The 24,989-nt window shown below is 47.4% G+C and overlaps 1 protein-coding gene across 1 annotated transcript in view; it reads left to right on the top strand.

Annotated features, from left to right (window-relative positions):
* The first annotated feature begins 6,988 nt into the window (after positions 1 to 6,988).
* The window catches only part of dnal1 (dynein, axonemal, light chain 1), a 45,257-nt gene continuing 27,256 nt past the window's right edge, over positions 6,989 to 24,989 (top strand). The window contains exons 1-6 of the mRNA XM_038782237.1: positions 6,989 to 7,067; positions 8,405 to 8,443; positions 10,005 to 10,114; positions 11,182 to 11,237; positions 21,035 to 21,090; positions 23,713 to 23,839. Of these exons, the coding sequence (XP_038638165.1) occupies positions 7,065 to 7,067; positions 8,405 to 8,443; positions 10,005 to 10,114; positions 11,182 to 11,237; positions 21,035 to 21,090; positions 23,713 to 23,839 (391 nt within the window). The 5' untranslated portion in view covers positions 6,989 to 7,064. The remainder of the gene's footprint in view (positions 7,068 to 8,404; positions 8,444 to 10,004; positions 10,115 to 11,181; positions 11,238 to 21,034; positions 21,091 to 23,712; positions 23,840 to 24,989) is intronic.

The raw sequence follows: 24,989 nt of genomic DNA, 5'->3' as shown, positions 1-24,989 counted from the left end.
CTCTCATCCCCTTGTAATCTCCTTTGTTTAAACACAAAACACTAGTATTTGATTTTACTTTCTCACCCTCCATCTGTATTTTAAATTCCACCATATTGTGATCGCTCCTTCCGAGAGGATCCCTAACTATGAGATCATGAATCAATCCTGTCTCATTACACAGGACAAGATCTAGGACCGCTTGTTCCCTCGTAGGTTCCATTACATACTGTTCTAGGAAACTATCGCGGATACATTCTATAAACTCCTCCTCAAGGTTGCCTTGACCGACCTGGTTAAACCAATCGACATGTAGATTAAAATCCCCCATGATAACTGCTGTACCATTTCTACATGCATCAGTTATTTCTTTGTTTATTGCCTGCCCCACCATATCGTTACTATTTGGTGGCCGATAGACTACTCCTATCAGTGACTTTTTCGCCTTACTATTCCTGATTTCCACCCAAATGAATTCAACCTTATCCTCCATAGCACCGATGTCATCCCTTACTATTGCCCGGATGTCATCCTTAAATAACAGAGCAACACCACCTCCCTTACCATCCACTCTGTCCTTCCGAATAGTTTGATACCCTCGGATATTTAACTCCCAGTCGTGACCATCCTTTAACCATGTTTCAGTAATGGCCACTAAATCATAGTCATTTACGAAGATTTGTGCCATCAACTCATTTACTTTATTCCGAATACTACGAGCATTCAGGTAAAGTACACTTATGTTGGTTTTTTTACCTCTGTTTTGAATCTTAACATCTCCAGTTTTATTCCTTTTGTTATTACTGGGCCTATTCACTGAGCTCCCCTCAGTCACTGTACCTTGTACTGTCGCCCTTTTAGATTTTTGACTATGTCTTCTCTGCCTTGCACTTTTCCCCTTACTTCCTTTTGCTTCTGTCCCTGTTTTACTACCTTCCAACTTCCTGCATCGGTTCCCATCCCCCTGCCACATTAGTTTAAACCCTCCCCAACAGCTCTAGAAAACACCCCCCCTAGGACATCGGTTCCAGTCCTGCCCAGGGGCAGACCGTCCGGTTTGTACTGGTCCCACCTCCCCCAGAACCGGTCCCAATGCCCCAGGAATTTGAATCCCTCCCTCTTGCACCATCTCTCGAGCCACGCATTCATCCTATCTATCCTGACATTCCTACTCTGACTAGCTCGTGGCACTGGTAGCAATCCTGAGATTACTACCTTTGAGGTCCTACTTTTTAGTTTAACTCCTAACTCCCTGAATTCCGCTTGTAGGACCTCATCCCGTTTTTTACCTATATCGTTGGTGCCTATGTGCACCACGACAGCTGGCTGTTCACCCTCCCCCCCCCCCCCAGAATGTCCTGCAGCTGCTCCGAGACATCCTTGACCCTTGCACCAGGGAGGCAACATACCATCCTGGAGTCTCGATTGCATCCACAGAACCGCCTGTCTATTCCCCTTACGATCGAGTCCCCTATCACTATAGCCCTGCCATTTTTCTTCCTGCCCTGCTGTGCAGCAGAGCCAGCCACGGTGCCATGAACCTGGCTGCTGCTGCCTTCCCCTGGTGAGCCATCTCCCTCAACAGTATCCAAAGCGGTATATCTGTTTTGCAGGGAGATGACCGCAGGGGACACCTGCACTGCCTTCCTACTCTTGCTCTTTCTTTTGGTCACCCATTTTCTATCTCCCTCAGTAACCTTCACCTGCGGTGTGACCAACTCGCTAAACGTGCTATCCACGACCTCCTCAGCATCGCGGATGCTCCAAAGTGAGTCCATCCGCAGCTCCAGAGCCGTCAAGCGGTCTAACAAGAGCTGCAACTGAACACACTTCTTGCACGTGAAGGAGCCAGGGACAGTGGACGTGTCCCTGAGCTCCCACATCGCACACGAGGAGCATGACACGGGTCTGGGATCTCCTGCCATGTCTTAAACCCTTGGTAAACTTAAACAACTAGAATTTCAAAATAAAGATAAATAAATTAGACAATGAAAAGAAAAAGAGAGACTACTTACCAGTCACTTACCAGGGTTAAAAAGCACCTCCTCACACTCTGCACCGAATTACCTCACTGCACCAAATTACCAAGTTTCAATCCCCACTCTGGATGAGTCTCACTCCGGATGTGTCTCCTGGAAAAGTGCTAGCTTTTCATGGCTGGTCTGACTGTAACTTCAACCCTACATTCTTGCCTACCCACGATAACCTTTCACCCCCTTGTAAATCAAGATTCTACCTCGCTCTGCCTTAAAATATTCAAAAACTCTGCTTCCCCTGCCTTTTGAGGAAGAGAGTTCCAGAGACCTATGACCTTCCAAGAGAGAGAAAAAAAATCTCCTTATCTCTGTCTTAAATGAGCAACTCCATCTTTTTAAACAGTGATCTCTAATCCAAGATTCTTCAACAAGAGGAAACATCCTTTCCGCATCTACATATCAATACACTCCAGGATCTTAAAGGTTTTGTCAAGTCACCTCTTACTCTTCTAAACTTAGTGGATACAAACTTTATCTATCCTAATCTATCCAACCTTTCTTCATAGGACAACCCACTCATCTGCTCTTGTATACCTTCTTTGAACAGTTTTGAATACATCTTTCCTTAAATAAGGAGACCAATACTGTGCCAACTTGCAAATTAGGTGACCTGTTGCAGCCACGTTTTTGCTAAAAGTGCATTTTTAAATAAGCAAGAACATCAGGTTTGATTTAAACAATTTATGACCTCTTTATGCCTTCTGGACATGACAAAATACCTTGAATATAAGATCAGGCTACAAAGGCTGAGAATTCTCCAGCAATTAACCCACCGTCCGACTTCCCAAAGCCGCTCCATATTTAGCAAGACACAAGTCAGGAATGTGATGTAATTCAGTCCACCTGCCTGGATGAATGCCGTTTCAACGGCCCTCAGGTAACTCAACACCATCCAGAACTTAGAAGCCCATGTGATGGACACCCCAATCACCACATTCAACATCCACTCTGTCCATCACTGATGCACATTGTTAACAGTGTGTACGATCTATAAGATGCTCTCTAAAAACTCAGTTTCATCGACAGGACTTTCTAAATCCGTGACCACTACCACCAAGAAGGAACCAAAGAGAAAATGCTGGAAAGTCAAAACTTTGACAAAGGATCATCTGGACTCGAAATGTTAGCCCTTTTCTCTCCCAACAGATGCGGCAAGACCTGCTGAGATTTTCCAGCATTATCTCCTTGTTTTCAGATTCCAGCATCCGCAGTAATTTGCTTCTAACCACCAAGAAGGACATAGGTAGCAGGTGCATGGGAACACCAAGTCCCTCTCCAAGTCTCGCATAAACCTGACTTGGAACTACATCACTGTATTAATAACCAGTTCACATTTGTTTTAGAATCTAACTTTTAGTTTTGGGAATCAAAGTCTTAATTGTAGATAAAGAAGACATCTAGTTAAGAAATTGATAAGCAACCCTGAAGTAAAAGCAACTCAACAAGCATGGAGTTTATTGCACGACATGGTGGCACAGTGGTTAGCACGGCTGCCTGACAGCGTCTGGGACCCGGGTTGAATTCTGGCCTTGGGTAACAGTCAGTGTGGAGTTTGCAAATTCTCCCCGTGTCTGCGCGGGTTTCCTCCGAGTTCTCCAGTTTCCTCTGACAGCCGAAAAATGTGCAGGTTTGATGGGTTGGCCATGCTAAATTCCCCCTAAGTGACCGAAAAGATGTGTAGGTTAGATTAAGGGGTTAATGGTATAGGACGGGGGAGTGAGCTTGGATGAAGTACTCTTTCAGAGGGTCTGTGAGACTCGATGGGCCAAATGGTCTCCTTCTGCACTGTAGAGATTCTATGATTACACTTAAAAGATTGGGGGCATATTGATAGAAGAGGCTAACAGTTAGAAAGCTGGGCTTACTTAGCTTAAAGAACTGGAAACATGATAGCTGTAGTCATTCCACCACCAAAAATAGATTTCCCAGAATTAAGGAAAACTTCGGAATGAAAAAATAGTTAATTTGCATTTCTACCTGAGAACAGGTTGTGTGTATCTCATTGCCATGAAGGTGGGGGGAGTTTAGTGAGATTCTCTGTTTTGAGTTTGAATCCGGCTAGGGCATAGCCAGCAGGCAAGACTGATGTTTGGAAAAGCAGCTGAGAGACTAAATCAGCTGTGGGCCCTGTGTCTCTTGTAGCTCCTTGTAATTCGAGAGATAAAGCCAGACTTACAACTGAAGAAAAGTAAATTCCAAAACTATCATCCATGATGCAATCTACAACTGGGAGCTGGTATTCGGTACCAGACAAAGTTCAAAAGAGGAAAGATGACTAGAAAATGTCTACAGTAATCCCCTCAATGAAAGTCAGTTAGTTGCTGTTTGAATTCTGGAAGTAATCAGCATGCTTGCTATTTGAAACTGTAACTGCAGGGCATTGGAAACTGAGGATGTTTCTGATGTTCTAGCTGCTATGGACGAGTCGCAGGGAGGCTTGTGCTCGAGCTGTGGAATCCAGAGTCATGAGATCAATAAAGTAATTAGAGAGTCTCTTAGCCAAGAGTATGGGGCTGGTTTAGCACAGTGGGCTAAGCAGCTGGCTTGCAATGCAGAACAATACCAGCAGTGCGGGTTCAATTCCTGTACTGGCCTCCCCGAACAGGCGCCAGAATATGGTGACTAGGGGCTTTTCACAATAACTTCATTGAAGCCTACTTGTGACAATAAGTAATTATTATATTGTAATGGAAGGACTCCGGTAAAATCTTGTCCCTTGGTAAATAACTGGAACACCGAAGAGAAATCAGAGTCAATTCCAGAGAGCAATGATACACATTTTACACCATAGTTCCATAAGAAACAAGAACAAGAGTAGGCCGTTCGGCCCCTCGAACCTTCTTCACCATTCAACAGGATCATGGCTGATCCGATATTCCTCCATTTTCCTGCCCCTTCTCTGTAACCCTTGATTCCCTTACTGATCAAGAACCTAACTATCTCTGCCTTAAATATAAACAAAGACTCTGCCCACGGCTCTCTGTGACAAAGAGTTCCAAAGACACACAACCCACTGAGAGAAGAAATTCCCCCTTCATCATAGTCTTAAACTGGCACCTGAGACTATGCCCACTGATCCTAGACTCTCCCATGAGGGGAGACATCCTCTCAGTATTTACCCTGTCAAGCCCATTAAGAATCCAATGAGACCACTCTCATTCTACTAAATTCCAATGAGTAGAGTCCCAACCTGTTTAACCTTTGCTCATAAGACAATCCCTCCTTGGGATCATCCTAGTGAACCTTCTCTGAACCATAAATAACGGGACCAAAACTGCTCACAGTACTCCAGATGTGATCTCACCAGGACCTTGCACAGTTGCAGCAAGACCTCCCTACTCTTATATTCCAACCCTCTTGAACTCAGGGCCAACATTCCATTAGCCTTCCTGCTTACCTGCTGTACCCGTGTGCTAGCTTTCTGTGTTTCGTGCACAAGTACCCCCAAGTCAACTTGTGTTGCAGCTTTCTTCAGTTTTCCTCCATAAATAATACTCTGTTCTTTTGTTCTCCCTTCCAAAATGAACAACTTCACATTTTCCCACATTATACTTGATCTGCCAACTTTTTGCCCCACTTACTTATCAATAACTCTAACTTACCAATATCTCTTGGCAAACTGTTTGTATCCCTCTCACAACTTGTCTTTTCACCTATTTTTGTATCACCTGCACATTTGGCTACAGTGCATTCACTTTCTTCCTCCAAGTCATTAATATAAATTGTAATCAGTTGCAGTCTCAACACTGATTAGGGCAACACGGTGGTACAGCGCCAGGGACCCAGGTTCAATTCCGGCTTTGGGTGACTGTCTGTGTGGAGTTTGTACATTCTTCCTACGTCTGAGTGGGTTTCCTCCGTGTGCTCCGGTTTCCTCCCATAGTCCAAAGATGTGCAGGTTAGGTGGATTGGCCATGATCAATTGTCCCTTAGTCTCCAAGGGTTATGTGGGGTTACGGGGATAGGCTGGGGGAGTGGGCCTAGATAGGGTGCTCTTTCAGAGGGCCAGTGTAGACTTGATGGGATGAATGGCCTCGTTCTGCACTGTAGGGGTTATATAATTCTATGATCCCTGTGGAACCCCACTGGTTACAAGTTGCCAACCTGAAAAAGAACCACTTATCCCCACTCGCTGTTTGCTGCTCAGTATCCAATTCTATATCCATGCCAATATGCCATCTCTGACATCATGGGCTCTTATTTTATGACTTGACCTTTTGTGAGGTACCTTCTGGCAGTTCAAACACCACACATCTACTGGACCCCCTCTATCCACTCTGGTTGAGACTTACTGGAAAAATAAATCAGACATATTTGCCCATTCATGAAGCCATGCTGACTCTGCTTGATTAAATTATGATTTTAAAATGTGCTGCTATTATTTCATTAATGATTGATTCCAACCTTTTTTCAACAGATGACAGGCTAATTGGCCTATGGTTACCCATTTTTTGCCTCCCTCCCTATTTGAATAGGGGTATCACATTGGGTCTGGTTGCTGTGTGTTTGGGGGGTCAGGGTGTCTGGGGGCAGGGTGTTGGTGTTTGGGGCAGGGTGCTGTGTGTTTGGGGTTGGGGGCTAGGTGTTTGGGGGCAGGGTGCTGTGTGTTTGGGGTCTGGGTGTTTGGAGTTGGGGTCTGGGTGTTTGGGGCAGGGTGCTGTGTGTTTGGGGTCTGGGTGTTTGGGTTTGGGGTCTGGGTGTTTGGGGCAGGGTGCTGTGTGTTTGGGGGCTAGGTGTTTGGGGGCAGGGTGCTGTGTGTTTGGGGTCTGGGTGTTTCGGGTGTTTGGAGTTGGGGTCTGGGTGTTTGGGGCAGGGTGCTGTGTGTTTGGGGTCTGGGGGTTTGAGGTCTGGGGGTTTGGGGCAGGGTGCTGTGTGTTTGGGGTCTGGGTGTTTGGGGCAGGGTGCTGTTGGGGACAAGGTGCTGGGTGTTTGGTGCTGGGGTTGCTGCATTTAGGCCCCGCCTCCTTGCAGGCCGAACGGAGACGCGCATGCGCGCTGCTTGCTGCCTGCTTAGCAACCGCGGCTGTCGCGCGCACGGAGAGCGGCTCCATGGTGAGTGAGCGCGACCCTGCCTCCCCCCCCCCCCCAAAAAAAACCGGGGGTAAAACGCCCATCCCCGAGACTGGGGCAAAAGCCCCCTCCCCCTGGACACCAGAGCAGAGTAAACCCTTCCCCTTACGGACACCAGAACGACCCACCTCCCCCCCCCCCAAACCCCTGGACACCGGGGAAAGCTCACCCCATCCCCCGACACCAGGCAAACCTCAGCACCCACCCCCCCCCCCCCTCCCCCAAACGCTGGAACAACAACCCCCCTCCCCCTCCTGACACTGGAGCAACAACCCAACCCCATCCTGAGACCAGAGCAACAAACTCCTCCCCCCGCACCCCATCACCAGAGCAATAAATCGCCCCCCACACCGGGGCAACAAACCCCCCCCAGCAACAAACATCCCCCCCCACACTGAGGCGTCAAACACCCCCCCCACCCACACTGGGGCAACAAACACCCCCCCCCCAAACACACTGGGGCAACAAACATCCCCCCCCCCCCCCCCACACTGGGGCAACAAAGACCCCCCCCCCACACACACACACACTGGGGCATCAAACACCCCCCCCCCCAACACCGGGCATCAAACCCCCCCTCCCCCCCCCCACACCGGGGCATCAAACCCCCCCCCCCCCCAACACCGGGGCATCAAACCCCCCCCAACACCGGGGCATCAAACCCCCCCCCCCCCCCAACACCGGAGCATCAACCCCCCCCCCCCCCCAACACCGGGGCATCAAACCCCCCCCCCCCCCAACACCGGGGCATCAACCCCCCCCCCCCCCCCCCAACACCGGGGCATCAAACCCCCCCCCCCCCCCCCACACCGGGGCATCAAACCCCCCCCCCCCAACACCGGGGCATCAACCCCCCCCCCCAACACCGGGGCAACAAACAACCCCCCCCCCCAACACCGGGGCAACAACACCCCCCCCCCCCCCCACACACCGGGGCAACAAACATCCCTCCCCACACCGGAGCAACAAACACCCCCCCCCCCATACACTGGGCATCAAACACCACCACCCCCCCCCCCCCCCCCCCCCAACACCGGGGCATCAAACCCCCCCCCCCAACACCGGGGCATCAAACCCCCCCCCCAAACACCAGGGCAACAAACACCCCCCCCCCCACACCGGGGCAACAACACCCCCCCCCACACCAGGGCAACAAAACACCCCCCCCTTTCCAGGGCAAACAAACACCCACCAAATCCAACGCCGAAGCAACAACACCCCCATCCCCAGGTGATTCAAACGGCCCCCCACCTGGACCGAACTCCAGGAGCCTGGCCATAACCTACACTCAGTAACACTGTCTTTCTTTCTTTCTCCAGGCTAAAGCAACCACTATTAAAGAGGCTCTAGCCAAGTGGGTGAGTAACAGTGGCAATGATGGACGCACCCCCTGACCCCAAGTAACACACTGGAGGGGAGACGGACTAACCTCCACGAGGGAGCATAAAAGACTCTGATGTTGATCCTTGACTCCTGATTTTCCCGACGCCTTGCTCAGTGTTGTCCCTTCCCTTTTCACCAGCCTAATTCTACCTCATCACCACTTTCTACCCCCTTTGTACATTATACAGTAACTGAAAGGGTTATGGAGATAGATTCAGTAATAAGTTTCAAAATGGAATTGAATAAATTCTTAAAGACCGAAAAATTGCAGAAGTATAGGGAAAGAGCATGGAAGTTAGACTAATTAAACAGCTCTTTCAAAGAGCTGACACGGATACAATGGGCCAAATGGCCTCTTGCTTTGCTGTGTTATTCTATGAGATGGGTGTCATATGGATCATTGTACCTTAATCAACTGTAACTTTGGGAGCTTTAAAGACCTGCACCTATTGTGACGTGCCCTGTCTGGTAATGTGCCATTAATCTTGCATTCTGGTAGGTTCCAAAAAGTGGCTGTAGTTTGAATCTTCTCTGCTGTGTAATTGACTGCAAAGTGTGTATATATCAAATTGCCCTTGACCTACTGAGTTGCCATTCGTCCAGTCGATGACTGATGCTGATGAGTATTGAATTGTTATTGGGTGAGAACCGAATCAAGCTTAGCTGGGTTGCCCTTTCCCACTTGATACCAAGTTATGTGGGAGGTATTGGGACACATGAGGAAGCAGGTTTTATTGAGCCTCATAATGAAAGAAATAGAGATCGAGAGGCAGAGGTTTAGGGAAAGGGCTTTTTGCCCAGGTCACTGAAGACTAAAATGGGGAACATGCAAGATGCCAGAACAGGAGGAGTTCAGAGGTCTTGAAAGGTTGTAGGCATATTGGAGATATTGGTAGGGATAAGGGCGGCATGGTGGCCCAGCGGTTAGCACTGCTGTCTCAGCGCCAGGTTCCAGTTTCGATTGTGACCTCGGGCAGGGCAGTTGTTTTTGTGGAGTTTGCACATTCTCCCTGTGTCTGCGTGTGTTTCCTCCGGGTGCACCAGTTTCCTCCCACAGACCAAAGATGTGCAGGTTAGGTTGATAGGCCATGCTAAATTGCTCCTTAGGGTGGGGTTGCAGGAATAGGGTGGGGAATTGGGCCTAGGTAGGGTGGTCTTTCGAAGGGTCGGTGCAGACTCGATGGACCGAATGGCTCCTTCCGCACTGTACGGATTCTTTAACAGAATTAGATTTGGAATCAAGGCTTCTCAGCCGTTCGGCTAAGATCAAGCATATGATCAAGCCGGAGATTAAGTGTTAGGCCTCCTCTTGTCAGCTTGGATTCTGTATGTCACTCTTGTGGGGACCATGAATTGGATTCAATTTGAATTGTTTTTTCGGGATTAAGAGCTTGCCCTGTCCACGCTGCACATTGGCTTTGTGACTTTGAGAAAGGAATTCATTTTTTAAAAAAATTTTGAAATCAAGGACCAATAGCGCAAATTTATTTGTCTCGAGGACATTAATGACAGGGTTGGATGATTCATGACTTTCAGGAGGAAAAGTCGGGAGAGAAAGCAGCTGAAGCCGTGGAGGTGAAGTTGTATGGCCAGGTTCCCCCGATTGAAAAGATGGATGCTTCCCTCTCTACACTGAGTAATTGCGAGTAAGTTTTACCAGGTGGAATCTTGAGTGCTTGCTTGTGTCTCTAACTTCTACTGGTTATTCCTTCCTTAAAAAGCATATTTTCACGTTAATAGCCATAACGTTTCCTAGATTTCTCCCCTCTCCTGCAGACCCTGACTTGTGTTGGGGTCCAGTTCCACTAGCAATGCCTATCTTGCCTAAGTGGCCGATCGTTTTCCCTGAGCTGAGGCGAAGCGTATTAGGCCATTTTATTCACGAGGGGTGTCACAGTTAAGCTCAATCGTGCCCCTGCCCGATGCCTATGTTTGTGCATTTTCGACCAGCACTAGGGGGCAGGAACATTGGCTGCTTTCACCACCCTAGCCCCCTGTGCCACCACCCCCACCTGACCCCACACTAAGGAACACTGAGGCTAATTGTTCACTATCCTGATTGAGATCAGGAAACTCAGTAGTATCCTGTTCACACCCTGATTGTAATTTATTTGTCAATTTAATCAATATTGTAAACTTGGGGTTATACGTTGCCCCCAATACTAGCTGCTCAACTTTGTTTTAAAACAATTTCTGTCCTCTTGGGAATGTAGTAGGCTATTCTTGGGCTGTGTGATAACAGATTGATAATTCAAACTCTTTTGGCCGGTTATCTTTGTAACTGCTGTGGATGCTAGAGCAAGTCACAGGTTAGAAATCTATAGTGAGTGCCTGGTATCCTGGTTCCCCAAACTCGCTCCACCACCTGCAAGTTACAAGTCAAGGATAAGGTGAAATATACCTTATTGGGCACAACTGCAACAACACAGCATAAAGCAGCCCGCTTGATCGACACCTCCATTCATCACTTCAATCGTTCACTCCCTCCACTTCCAACACACAGTGGTAGCAATATGCACTCTCTACTGATGCACCGCAGCAAAATGCTAAGCTTCCTTCAGCAACATCTCCTCTACCCTTGACATTTAGAGAAAGCAAAGACCTGCATGTTTTTACCTGTCTCAATTTATCCACCGTTTACCAGCAATAACACTTTAAGCAAGTGCAATGTGCGATGATGTCCCAAATGTAAAACATTTCTTCCCTTTTTCAGAAAGTTGTCCCTTTCAACAAACTGCATTGAAAAGATAGCGAATTTGAATGGACTAAGTAAGTGTGTGTTTCTTTTCATGAAAACAAATGAAAGAATATATCAATTTTGGTTATATTGCTTCTGGTTTTAGAAGGATGTTCATGTATTGCTCTCCTTTCTTGGGCTCCATTTTTTAATGGAGATCGACAAGAGAACAAAAGTGCATTACCGACTCCATTTACGTTAGTAAACCCGGCTGCCTAATCCTATAAGAAGGCACATACATGCTCATGACTATCTGTGATACCATCCATTGAACATCCAGTACGTGTGTACTGTTGCTATGGGTATGATCACTGAACTAGTAATCCAGGGATTTAAATTAATAATCCAGGGAACACGAGCTCCAATTCCACTCTGAAAGTTTCAGAATTTGAATTCCATTTCCAAAATATCCGGAAATAAAAAGCTGGTATCAGTAGAAGTGGTCGTGAAACTGTTGGATTGTTGTAAAAACCCAACTGGTTCATTAATGTCCCTTGGGGAAGAAGACCTATTGTCCTTTCTTGGTCTGCTAATATGTGAATATGTCACTCGCATCCAACCCTAATTTGGTTGACTCTTGTATAAAAGCAAAATACTGTGGATACTAGAAATTCGAAATAAAAACCGAATATGCTGGAAAAACGCAGCAGATCTGGCAGCATCTGTGGAGAGAGAAAAAGAGTTCACATTTTGAGTCCATTTGGCCCTTCAGAGCTGAAGAGTGGCAGAAACGTGATGGATTTTATGGATTGGGCTGGTGGAGCAAAATAGAAGTTCAGGGATAGGTGGGAGCTCAGGAGAGATTTGACATGTTATGGACAAAAATCAGGGGAGGATTAACACTAAAGAAGGTGCTAATAGTGGCATAAAGATAAGATAGCAGAACAACGCTCAGCGCTCTGTGAAAGCAAAACATAAGAAAACCTTACAGACTGGCCCTGTGGGGGGGGGGAGGGCAGAGTTCATGGTCTAAAGTTGTTTAACTCAATGATAAAGGCTGCAAGAGTCCAATTGGGAGATGAGATGTTCCTCCAGTTTGCAGTGGGCTTCACTGGAACATTGCAGCATGCCATGGAGAGAAAAGTGGGCATGAGAACAAAATGGTGAATTGCAATGGCAAGCAACAAGAATGTCAGAGTCATGGGCGGGATTCTCCGACCCCCCACCGGGTCGGAGAATCGCCGGGGGGCAGCCTGAATCCCGCCCCACTACTCCGACGCTGGCTGCCGAATTCTCCGGTGCTGGTTTTCGGGCAGGGGCGGGGATCATGTTGCGCTGTTCGCAGGGACCTTCTCGGAAATTCTCCAGGCCACAATGGGCCAAGCGGCCACCCGTTTTCAGCTAGTCCAGCCTGCGTGAAATGGTCATGGTCCATCCCGGCGTGACCTGGCTTGTCGGCCATCTAGCGGGGTCCTCGGGGGGGGGGGGGGGGGGGGGGGGGGTCTGGTCTGGCCCAGGGAGGGCACGGTGGCCTGGCCTGCGATCGGGGCCCACTGGGGGTGGGCCTGTGCCGTGGGGACACTCTTTCTCTCCTCGCCAATCTCTGTAAGGCTCTGCCATGGCCGGCGCGGAGAAGAAACCCACTGTGCATGCTAAGGAAACACGCCGGTGGTTCTGCGCATACACCAGAATATGCTGGCAGTCCTGCGCATGCCCCACCTGGCGGAGGCCTTTTGGCACCAATTGGCGCGGCACCAACGATTGGCAGCACCGGCCTAGCCCTCGGAAGTGCGGAGGATCCGGCAACTACCGGGTGGCCCGACGCCGGAGTGGTTCGCGCCGCTCTTGGCGCCGGTACGGGCCGTCCCGCCAATTGCGGGAGAATCCCGCCCATGATTTCAGACTGAGTGAAGGTATTCTGCACAGCTGGCACCCAGTCTGCATTTGATCTGTCCAATGTAGAGCTCATTTTTAGCAGTGAATACAGTGGACTAAATTGAAAGAAGTGCATGTGAAATGCAAATTCACCTGAAAGGAGAGTTTGGGGCCTGGGACAGTGAGGAAGGAGAAGGTAAAGGGACAGGTGTTAGACCTTCTGCAATTGCATGGGAAGGTGATGTGGGAAGGGGATGGGATGTCAGGGTTAAAGACGAGTGGACCAGGCTGTTATAGAGGGAATGGTGTCAATGGAATTCAGACAGGGGAGATGAAGAGGAGATGTGTTTGGTGGTGACGACATGCTGGAGTTGGCGGAAATGGCGGAGGATGATCCTTTGAATGCGGAGGAGGCTAGTGGCGTGAAAAGTAAAGACAAGGGAAACCCTCTCATGGTTCTTTGGGGATGCGCAGAGGTGAGGACAGTGGTTGGTTGACTCTTTATTCTGTGGCGACTCTTTATTCTGTGGCCACTCTTAAATGGCCTAGCAAGCCACTTAGCTGCATCTACCAGCTACTGCAGTGATTCAAAAGAAGATGGTCCACCACCACTTCATTGCAACCAGGGATTGCACTACATGCCACACTTGCCAGTGACATTCACATCCCAAGAATCAATGCCCTTCTAAAAATCGCGAAGGTTTCTTCAGTAGTACTTCAATCAGTGAACTCCAGAACCTAGAAGGATAAGGGCCGGAGGTTCAGGGAAGCACAAACCCTTCAACCCCCTACAAGTCATAAACCATCCTGGCTTAGACATTCGGACAAAAACCTGGGACTTGGTATCTGACAGCATTGTGGGAGCACCTTCACCAAAAGGACTTCAGCGGTTCAATGAAAAGGCTCACTCCTACTTTCTCAGAGCAACTGGGGATGAGCAGCACTTTCTCAGGGCAACTGGGGATGGGCACCACATTCTCCGGGCAACTGGGGATGGGCATCACCTCCGGGCAACTGGGGATGGGCATCACCTTTGGGAAACTGGGGATGGGCACCACCTTCGGGCAACTGGGGATGGGCACCCCCTTGTCCGGGCAACTGGGGATGGGCACCCCCTTGTCCGGGCAACTGGGGATGGGCACCCCCTTGTCCGGGCAACTGGGGATGGGCACCACCGGGCAACTGGGGATGGGCACCACCGCAACTGGGGATAGGCACCCCCTTGTCCGGGCAACTGGGGATGGGCACCACCGGGCAACTGGGATGGGCAGCCCCTTGTCCGGGCAACTGGGGATGGGCACCACCTCCGGGCCACTGGGGATGGGCACCCCCTTCTCAGGGCAGCTGGGGATGGGCACCCCCTTCTCCGGGCAGCTGGGGATGGGCACCCCCTTCTCCGGGCAGCTGGGGATGGGCAACAAAAGATAGCCTTGCCTGTGCTGCCCATATCCCGAGAAGAATATTTGACAAATGAGATCAGAGCAGTTTAATACCATGCTGGGTGTAATAGTCAAAGGGAAAACTGGGAATGAATTTTAAGCTAGGGACGGATCCCTGACCCATGGCATAAAAGTCACCCTGCCACCATTTAACAGCTGTTGAGCTGTTAATTGGCGCGAGGCAAGATTTTGTTTCCATATGGAAGGGCATCTGCCTCAGAGCTTCTGACCATTTGATTGGCTGGCAGTTGTCATGTCCCAGCAGCGCCTCTGTGGATGCTGGCCACTGCTGCGACTTCAGCGGGTAAAACCTGAGAAACGGCAGGCAGGGGCTTTTAGCATCTCAATTGGCAAATGGCCTGCCAAATGCCTTATCCTGCCACTGGTAAAATTGCAGTGGGACTGGGTCGGTGATGAATATAGCGCCATGATGCCCAATTGTGCAGCCCCATCACCTCGCCTCTTGCCCCTGTAGCTGGTTATTGTCTCCTTAGACAATTGCATCTGTCGTGAAAGCACCTAAAGCATAAGAACATAAGAACATAAGAACTAGGAGCAGGAGTAGGCCATCTGGCCCCTCGAGCCTGCTCCGCCATTCAATTAGATAATGGCTGATCTTTTGTGGACTCAGCTCCACTTTCCGGCCCGAACACCATAACCCTTAATCCCTTTATTCTTCAAAAAACTATCTATCTTTACCTTAAAAACATGTAATGAAGGAGCCTCAACTGCTTCACTGGGCAAGGAATTCCATAGATTCACAACCCTTTGGGTGAAGAAGTTCCTCCTAAACTCAGTTCTAAACCTACTTCCCCTTATTTTGAGGCTATGCCCCCTAGTTCTGCTGTCACCCGCCAGTGGAAACAACCTGCCCGCATCTATCCTATCTATTCCCTTCATAATTTTAAATGTTTCTATAAGATCCCCCCTCATCCTTCTAAATTCCAACGAGTACAGTCCCAGTCTACTCAACCTCTCCTCATAATCCAACCCCTTCAGCTCTGGGATTAACCTAGTGAATCTCCTCTGCACACCCTCCAGTGCCAGTACGTCCTTTCTCAAGTAAGGAGACCAAAACTGAACACAATACTCCAGGTGTGGCCTCACTAACACCTTATACAATTGCAACATAACCTCCCTAGTCTTAAACTCCATCCCTCTACAAATGAAGGACAAAATTCCATTTGCCTTCTTAATCACCTGTTGCACTTGTAAACCAACCTTCTGTGACTCATGCACTAGCACACCCAAGTCTCTCTGAACAGCGGCATGCTTTAATATTTTATCGTTTAAATAATAATCCCGTTTGCTGTTATTCCTACCAAAATGGATAACCTCACATTTGTCAACATTGTATTCCATCTGCCAGACCCGAGCCCATTCACTTAACCTATCCAAATCCCTCTGCAGACTTCCAGTATCCTCTGCACTTTTCGCTTTACCACTCATCTTAGTGTCATCTGCAAACTTGGACACATTGCCCTTGGTCCCCAACTCCAAATCATCAATGTAAATTGTGAACAATTGTGGGCCCAACACGGATCCCTGAGGGACACCACTAGCTACTAATTGCCAACCAGAGAAACACCCATTTACCCCAACTCTTTGCTTTCTATTAATTAACCAATCCTCTATCCATGCTACTACTTTACCCTTAATGCCATGCATCTTTATCTTATGCAGCAACCTTTTGTGTGGCACCTTGTCAAAGGCTTTCTGGAAATCCAGATATACCACATCCATCGGCTCCCCGTTATCTACTGCACTGGTAATGTCCTCAAAAAATTCCACTAAATTAGTTAGGCATGACCTGCCTTTAACGAACCCATGCTGCGTCTGCCCAATGGGACAATTTCTATCCAGATGCCTCGCAATTTCTTCCTTGATGATAGATTCCAGCATCTTCCCTATTACCGAAGTTAAACTCACTGGCCTATAATTTCCTGCTTTCTGCCTACCTCCTTTTTTAAACAGTGGCGTCACGTTTGCTAATTTCCAATCCACCGGGACCACCCCAGAGTCTAGTGAATTTCGGTAAATTATCACTAGTGGATCTGTAATTTCCCTAGCCATCTCTTTTAGCACTCTGGGATGCATTCCATCAGGGCCAGGAGACTTGTCTACCTTTAGCCCCATTAGCTTGCCCATCACTCCCTCCTTAGTGATAACAATCCTCTCAAGGTCCTCACCTGTCATAGCCTCATTTCTATCAGTCGCTGGCATGTTATTTGTGTCTTCCACTGTGAAGACCGACCCAAAAAACCTGTTCAGTTCCTCAGCCATTTCCTCATTTCCCATTATTAAAACTCCCTTCTCATCCTCTAAAGGACCAATATTTACCTTAGCCACTCTTTTGTGTCTTATATATTTGTAAAAACTTTTACTGTCTGTTTTTATATTCTGAGCAAGTTTACTCTCATACTCTATCTTACTCTTCTTTATAGCTTTTTTAGTAGCTTTCTGTTGCCCCCTAAAGATTTCCCAGTCCTCTAATCTCCCAGCAATCTTTGCCACTTTATATGCTTTTTCCTTCAATTTGATACTCTCCCTTATTTCCTTAGATATCCACGGTCGATTTTCCCTCTTTCTTCCGTCCTTCCTTTTTGTTGGTATAAACCTTTGCTGAGCACTGTGAAAAATCGCTTGGAAGGTTCTCCACTGTTCCTCAACTGTTCCACCATAAAGTCTTAGCTCCCAGTCTACCTTAGCTAGTTCTTCTCTCATCCCCTTGTAATCTCCTTTGTTTAAACACAAAACACTAGTATTTGATTTTACTTTCTCACCCTCCATCTGTATTTTAAATTCCACCATATTGTGATCGCTCCTTCCGAGAGGATCCCTAACTATGAGATCATGAATCAATCCTGTCTCATTACACAGGACAAGATCTAGGACCGCTTGTTCCCTCGTAGGTTCCATTACATACTGTTCTAGGAAACTATCGCGGATACATTCTATAAACTCCTCCTCACGGTTGCCTTGACCGACCTGGTTAAACCAATCGACATGTAGATTAAAATCCCCCATGATAACTGCTGTACCATTTCTACATGCATCAGTTATTTCTTTGTTTATTGCCTGCCCCACCATATCGTTACTATTTGGTGACCGATAGACTACTCCTATCAGTGACTTTTTCGCCTTACTATTCCTGATTTCCACCCAAATGGATTCAACCTTATCCTCCATAGCACCGATGTCATCCCTTACTATTGCCCGGATGTCATCCTTAAATAACAGAGCAACACCACCTCCCTTACCATCCACTCTGTCCTTCCGAATAGTTTGATACCCTCGGATATTTAACTCCCAGTCGTGACCATCCTTTAACCATGTTTCAGTAATGGCCACTAAATCATAGTCATTTACGATGATTTGTGCCACCAACTCATTTACTTTATTCCGAATACTACGAGCATTCAGGTAAGGTACACTTATGTTGGTTTTTTTCCCTCTGTTTTGAATCTTAACATCTCCAGTTTTATTCCTTTTGTTATTACTGGGCCTATTCACTGTGCTCCCCTCAGTCACTGTACCTTGTACTGTCGCCCTTATGGATTTCTGACTATGTCTTCTCTGCCTTGCACTTTTCCCCTTACTTCCTTTTGTTTCTGTCCCTGTTTTACTACCTTCCAACTTCCAGCATTGGCTCCCATCCCCCTGCCACATTAGTTTAAACCCTCCCCAACAGCTCTAGCAAACACCCCCCCTAGGACATCGGTTCCAGTCCTGCCCAAGTGCAGACCGTCCGGTTTGTACTGGTCCCACCTCCCCCAGAACCACTTAACTCACTAAAAGAAGTGTACTGTTAAAAATCCTTCTGTTATGGGTGGTGGGGGAGGGCTCGGCATGGGAGCGTATGGAGGCGGCTTCATGCAAGGGCACCAGTCTGGGTAACTGCACCTCTGCCGTTCCCGCCGGCACGGTACTCCACCAGCCTCGTGGTGGTGGCAGCCCTGAGAGTCTGGGGGCAATGGAGGAGACGTGGGAGCAAAGGGAACATCGGTCTGGTCCCCAATCTGTAATAATCACCGGTTTGCCCCGGGAAGTATGGATGGGGGGTTCCGGATATGGCGGAGAGCAGGGATTGAGAGGATGGGGATATGTTTATAGAGGGGAGCTTTCCGAGTATGAGGGCGCTGGAGGAGAAGTTTGTGTTGGCGAGGGGAAACAAATTCAGGTACCTGCAGGTGTGGGACTTCCTACGTAAACAGGTGTCAACCTTCCCGCTCCTACAGCTAAGGGGGATTCAGGACAGAGGATGGGTAGGAGAAGGGAGCGTCTCTGGCATTTACAAGGAACCTATGGGGTCAGAGGAGTCGCAGACCGAGGAGCTGAAGTGCAAGTGGGCGGTGGAGGTGGGAGGAGAGATAGAGGATGGTCTATGGCCGGACGCGTTGAGTAGAGTCAACGCGTCCGCAACTTGTGAGGCTCAGCCTGATACAATTTAAGGTTGTTCATCGGGCTCACATGACAGTGGCCCAGATGAGCAGATTCTTTGGGGTGGAAGACAGGTGTGCAAAATGTGCGGTAGAACCAGCGAACCATGTCCACATGTTCTGGGCATGACCGAAGCTTAGGGAATTTTGGCAGGGGTTTGCAGATTTCATGTCCACGGTGTTAAAAACAAGGGTGGCACTGAGTCCAGATGTGGCGACTTTCGGAGTGTCGGAAGATCCGGGAATCCAGGAGGAGAAGGAGGCAGACGTTCAGGCCTTTGGTTCCCTGGTAGCCCAGTGACGGATACTATTAGCTTGGAGGGACTCAAAGCCCCCAAAGTCAGAGACCTGGCTATCGGGCATGACTAGCTTTCTCTGTTTGGAGAAAATCAAGTTCGCCTTGAGAGGGTCACTGTTAGGGTTCGCCCAGAGGTGGCAACCGTTTGTCGACTTTTTCAGCAGAAGAGGGGGGAGGTTAGTTTAGCTTAGAATAGGGGATTAATAAATGACCCAACTTCATTGGATTTCAATTGGACTCCCTTTCTTCTGTTGGTATGTATTTTAACAATAGGGAATGGGACAGTAGTTTCATTGAGTTACTGCCTCAAACAAGAGATTGCAGCCCAGGTTCCTTATAGAAGCCAGTTAGACCCAGTGAGTAAATGACTGTTTGCTGAACACATTGAAGCATATCTAAGTTTTTTTTGCCCCTTGCTGAATTGGAAAAGTCGGGTGGAGTTTGAGCAAAATGATAATGGGCAGGATTCTCCATTGGCCGATGTCGAAATTGGGGCGTGTGATCGAGTGGAGAATAGCTTCCGATGCCAAAGTCGAGGCAGGTGCCGGTTTGGCGGCGAATTGCGATGCCCCGCCTCCTCAAACGGCGTCAATGCAACGCACGCTGCCTGTAGTTACAACACCGTTCGCATTTCATTAGTGCGCCCACCCGCGATTCTCTGGCTCTGATAGGCCGAGTTCCCGACGTCGTGGTCCCTGTGTGCTCTCTCAAATTGTGAACCTGGCTGCTGAGAGAGAGGGCATGCAGACAGTATCCAGCACTGCCATACTTTGCCGACAGCCGTGCCACTGGCCGGGGTGCTGGGAAGAGTAGTGGGGGGTGGCCAGGAGGTGGGCTGTGGGGCCGGAGTGGACGTATACGCAACACCATCACCGCAGCCAGCAAGGCAAATATGCAGCTGCGCGAGACGCTGGCAGCCCACTTTAAACCTGGTGCCCTGGGTAGTATAGATCACCCAGGGCACCCCTCCCCTGGGTGCCCTCTCGCCCCAACCGGTTGTATGAGTGCTCCAGCACAACCTGTCCTATCTTTTCAGCCCTGCTAAGTGTGTGTAGAGGGGTGTATTGTTTAAGCCCGCCTGCAACTTGTCAACCCTGCTGCGAGTGTCCACCACGGACCCGGCGATTCCCACACCGTTTTTCGTGGTTGTGATGGTGTTCCACGCAGCGCAGGTGCTCGCCTCTCACCAGTAGCAGAATCGCGGCAGGCGTGGTGCCGATTTTTCTGACGTGAAGGTCTACATATTCTTCATTGGCGTCAACATTTAGACTCAGAAACGGAGAATCCGGCCCAATATTTAAAGAAGAGTTTCAGCACTTCCCAGAAAAATCTAATCTATCTTCACAAATTGATGGACACAATGGATTAAACTCAGCTTTGTTCAGAATTTTGTGGATTATATTGAAATGCCGTCTAAAACGCTTGAAGGATCAGAGAGAGATTGTCCAGAATAATTTACCTCCATTGGCCCAGGACTTTTCACAGCTTTTAATCTCACTGGGAACTTTTTTAAAGTATTCATTCATAGAACCTTTGGCTAGGCCAGCACTTATTGCCCATCTTTAATTGCCCTTGAGAAGGTGGTGCTGAGCTGACCGCTGCAGCCCATGTGTTTTAGGAATATTCGCAGTGCAGTTAGGAAAGGATTTCCAGGATTTTGCCCCAGTGACAGTGAAGCAACTTCGCAGTGAGGTGAGGGAGGGGAAATTTGAAGTGTTTAGACATGATGCTCCAGCCATCATAAGCATTCAGTTGACTTGATAGACCAGCTGGTCTTTTTCTACCTGTCAATTTGTGTGTTATTTCAAAGTAAAATGTTCTTTTTTTGTGTTTTCCAGAGAAATTAACAATTCTGTCTCTGGGAAGGAACAACATAAAGAATTTAAATGGTCTGGTATGTCAATATAGGTTCACTCTCTAATTCTAAATCTTGTTGCTGAAACCTGCAGTTATTGACTTGGGATGTCCTCCTTAGAGAAGAAAAGGTTGAGAGGAGATTTAATCGAGGTGTTCAAAATCTTGAGGGGTCTAGACAAAGTAGATGGGGGAAAACTTCCCATTGGTGTAAGGCTTGAGAACCAGAGGACACATTTTAAGATAATTGGCAAAGGGAGCAATGGTGACATGAGGAAAGTCCTTCTTGTGCAGTGAAAAGTTAAAAATTTGAAGACGATACAAAAGTTGGAAACATCGTAAACTGTGAGGAGGACAGTGTAGAACTTCAAAAGGGCATAAACAAGTTGGTGGACCATGTGGATAGGTGGATAATGAAGTTTCCTGTGGAGAAACATGAGGTGATACATTTTGGTAAGACGAACATGGAGCGACAATATCAAATTTAGGGTACTAATATAAAAGAAGCGCGGTTGCAGAGACCAGGGTGTGTTTGTACATAAGTCATGAAAAGTGGCAGAACAGGTTAAGCGAGCAGTTAATAAAGCATACATTTTATAAGAATGATCTCATTGATGTACCCAAAATCCTTACAGGGCTCAACAGGGTAGATGCCGGAAGGATGTTTCTCCTGATGCTGGGGGTATTTACAACAAGGGAGCACAGTCTCAATAAGAGGTAGGCTGTTTTAGGAGGGATTTCCTCAACCAGGGTGGTGAATCTTGTAAATTCTCTACCCCAGAAAACTGGAAGCTCAGTCATTGAGTATGTTCAAAGTAGAGATTGATAGATTTCTAGGTACCAATGACATGAAGGGATATGGGGTAGTGTAAGAAGGTGGTGTGGTAGAAAATCAGCTAGAATCTAATTAACTGCAGAGTAGGCTCTTAGTGTCTACTCCTCCTTATGTTGCTATGTATCCTAGGCTTTATTAATAAGGACATGGAGTACATGAGCAAGCAGGTCATGTTGAACTTGTATAAGACACTAGTTAGGCCTCAGCTGGAGTGTTGTGTACAGTTCTGGGTGCCACATTTTAAGAACGATGTGAGGGCACAGGAGAAAGTGCAGAAGAGGTTTATGAGAATGGCTTCAGCAATGAGGAACTTCAGTTATGAAGTAAGATTAGAGAAGTTGGGATTCTTTTTCTTGGAGATTTGATAAAGGTGTTCAAAATCATGAGTGGTCTGGGAAAAGTAGATAGGGACAAACTGTTCCCACTTGTGAAAGGATTGAGAACAAGAAAATGCAAACTTAAGTGATATGAGAAAAAAACATTTTCACACAGCGAGTGGTTAGGGTCTGGAATGTGGTGGAGGCAGGTTCAATCGGGGCATTCAAGAAGGAATTAGATTATTATCTGCAAAGGAAGAATGTGCAGGGCTGTAGGGAAAAGACCGGGCAAGTGACACCAGGTGAATTTATTAGAGGGCCAGAAAGAACACAACAGCCAGGTGGCCTCCTGTGATTCTCTAATTCTGGTCTCCAACACTTTTCCAACTTGAATTGCTTCACCATTGGCTTTCAGCTATCTGGACACTAAGCTCTGGAATTCCAACCCTAAATCGATCTGCCTCTCGCACACTTTCCTCCTTTATTGGTTCCTTACACCTACCCTTTTGAGCAACTCTTGGTTAACTCTGCCTAATATCCAGCCCTGTGTCAGATTTCCAGAGCACGATCTTGATATTAGAGCCAGGATATTCTGGAGTGAAACCAAGAAGCATTTTATTTCTCACACACAGGGAAATGTGGAAAGTTCTTCCCAAGGGCTGTGGATACTAGGGGCCAATTGAAATTTCAAAGCTGAGTTCCAAATTTTCACTAATAAAAGCAAAAATGCTAGTACCTGTAGTTGAATTAGTCGATGATGCTACTAGATGAGCTAGTTCCCAAAAAGTCACATTGGACTCGAAACATTAGTTCTGTTTCTCACACCACAGATTCTGCCAGGCAGGATGAGTTATTCCAGGATTATTTGTTTTTATTCCAGATTTCGACTACTCTTTGTGTGAAGAAGTACTTTCTGATTTCACCACTGAATGACACAGTTCTGATTTTAAGGTTATTCCCTTATTCTGGACTCTCCCATTTTCTCTCTATCTACCCTGAAAATCCTTTATTCATCTTAAACATTTGAATCAGATCACCCCATATATATTTTTTCTAGACTTGGGGGGGGGGGGGGGGGGGGGGGGGCCATGAGCCTAGTCAATCTAATCGGAACTTAAGCCTATTTGCTCTTGTATCATTCTGGTGAATCTACACTGTCCAGATCAGTATATTCTTCCAGTGCCCAGAACTGAACACACTTACTCCAGATCCCCCATCTAACCAGAGTAACAGCTGTAACATAACTTCCACTCCTCTTCCAGCCTTCTTGCGATGAAGGCTATTATTCCATTAGTCTTTTAAATTATTTTTCTGTACCTGTTCACTGTGTTTTACTGATTTCTGGCTTGCTAATTAGCTCCAATAAAGCAATGGCATGTCCACCTGCCTATTGCTCAATCTGACTTTCAAATCCTTTTGAGTTTAATTCACAAATCCTGTGCTGTATGTCAAATTAGTGATACAGAGGGACTGTGAAGATTTGTGCTGTAATCAGTTTTACTTTCTGCAGGAGGCTGTGGGGGAAACGCTGGAAGAATTGTGGATTTCGTATAACTTGATCGAGAAGCTTAAAGGAATTCATGCCATGAGGAAGCTTCGAGTACTGTACATGTCGAACAATCTAGTGAAGGATTGGGGTATGCTTCACTTCTTTTAACAAAGGAAGACTTGCATTTAAAGAGTGTCTTTCACATCCTCCGTATATCCCTAAATGCCTTTCAGCCAATGAAACATTGTTGAAGTGTAGTCACTGTTCTTTTTTTAAATTTAGAGTACCCAATTCATTTTTTCCAATTAAGGGACAATTTAGCATGGCCAATCCACCTACTCTGCACATCTTTGGGTTGAAACTCGCTCAAACACGGGCAGAATGTGCAAACTCCACTCGGGCAGTGACCCAGATCTGGGATCGAACCTGGGACCTTGACGCCGTGAGGCAGCTGTGCTAACCACTTGTGCCAGTGTGCGACCCCATAGTCACTGTTCTAATGTAGGAAACCAGACTGAATTTTTACACTGCAAGCTCCTCAAAAGTGAGAATGTCAGATATCAGTTTTTAGATGTTGACTGAGGGAAGGCACCTGGGAAAACTCCCGTCCTCGTCTTCAAAATGGGCTATTTTATGCCCACCTGAGAGGACAGTCAGGGTCTTGGTTTAACGCCTCAGTCGCAAGACAGAATCTTCAATAGTGCCGTGCTGGAATGTCAGCCAAGGTTATGGGCTGGGATTTGAATCTACAATGTTCTGACATAGAGGGAACGGCAATATCACCTAGTTTCTGTCGATACCGTTGTGACTTAGATAAAGCTTTCTGATGACTGTGCGAATTCTGGTGCTCTATTCAGTGCTGGAATGTTCAGCATGTTGGCGTTCCAATATTCTGTGACTTCCTGACCTTAACACTGATTACAAGGTAGGAAATGGGAGGTCAATCTCCCTACTCGTGGTATTCAAACTACAATTTTCCAAAGTTATCTTGACTCGGAAAGTGTCCCTTTAGATTGGAAGATTGCATGCAACTCTGCTGTTCGAGAGGTGAGAGTGGCAAATCGGGGAATTATAGACCAGTTATCCTAACATTTTGTTGGGAAACTGCTGGAGTCCATAGGGCGACTGAGCATCTTGAAAATTTTCAGCTGATCAGAGAGAACCAGCATGGATTTGCAAAGCCTGATTGAACTTTTTGAAGAGGTGATTAAATTAATGGACAACTAGATGTTGTTCATATGGACTTCCAGAATGTATAGTAAACCCCCTCAGGATAAGCTGTTAGAACATAGAGTAAG

The sequence above is a fragment of the Scyliorhinus canicula genome, chromosome 2 (genome assembly GCF_902713615.1).
Source record: "Scyliorhinus canicula chromosome 2, sScyCan1.1, whole genome shotgun sequence".
NCBI lineage: Eukaryota > Metazoa > Chordata > Chondrichthyes > Carcharhiniformes > Scyliorhinidae > Scyliorhinus > Scyliorhinus canicula.
Note: the sequence above shows the minus strand (reverse complement) of the source record. Positions and strands in the feature narration are given on the sequence as shown.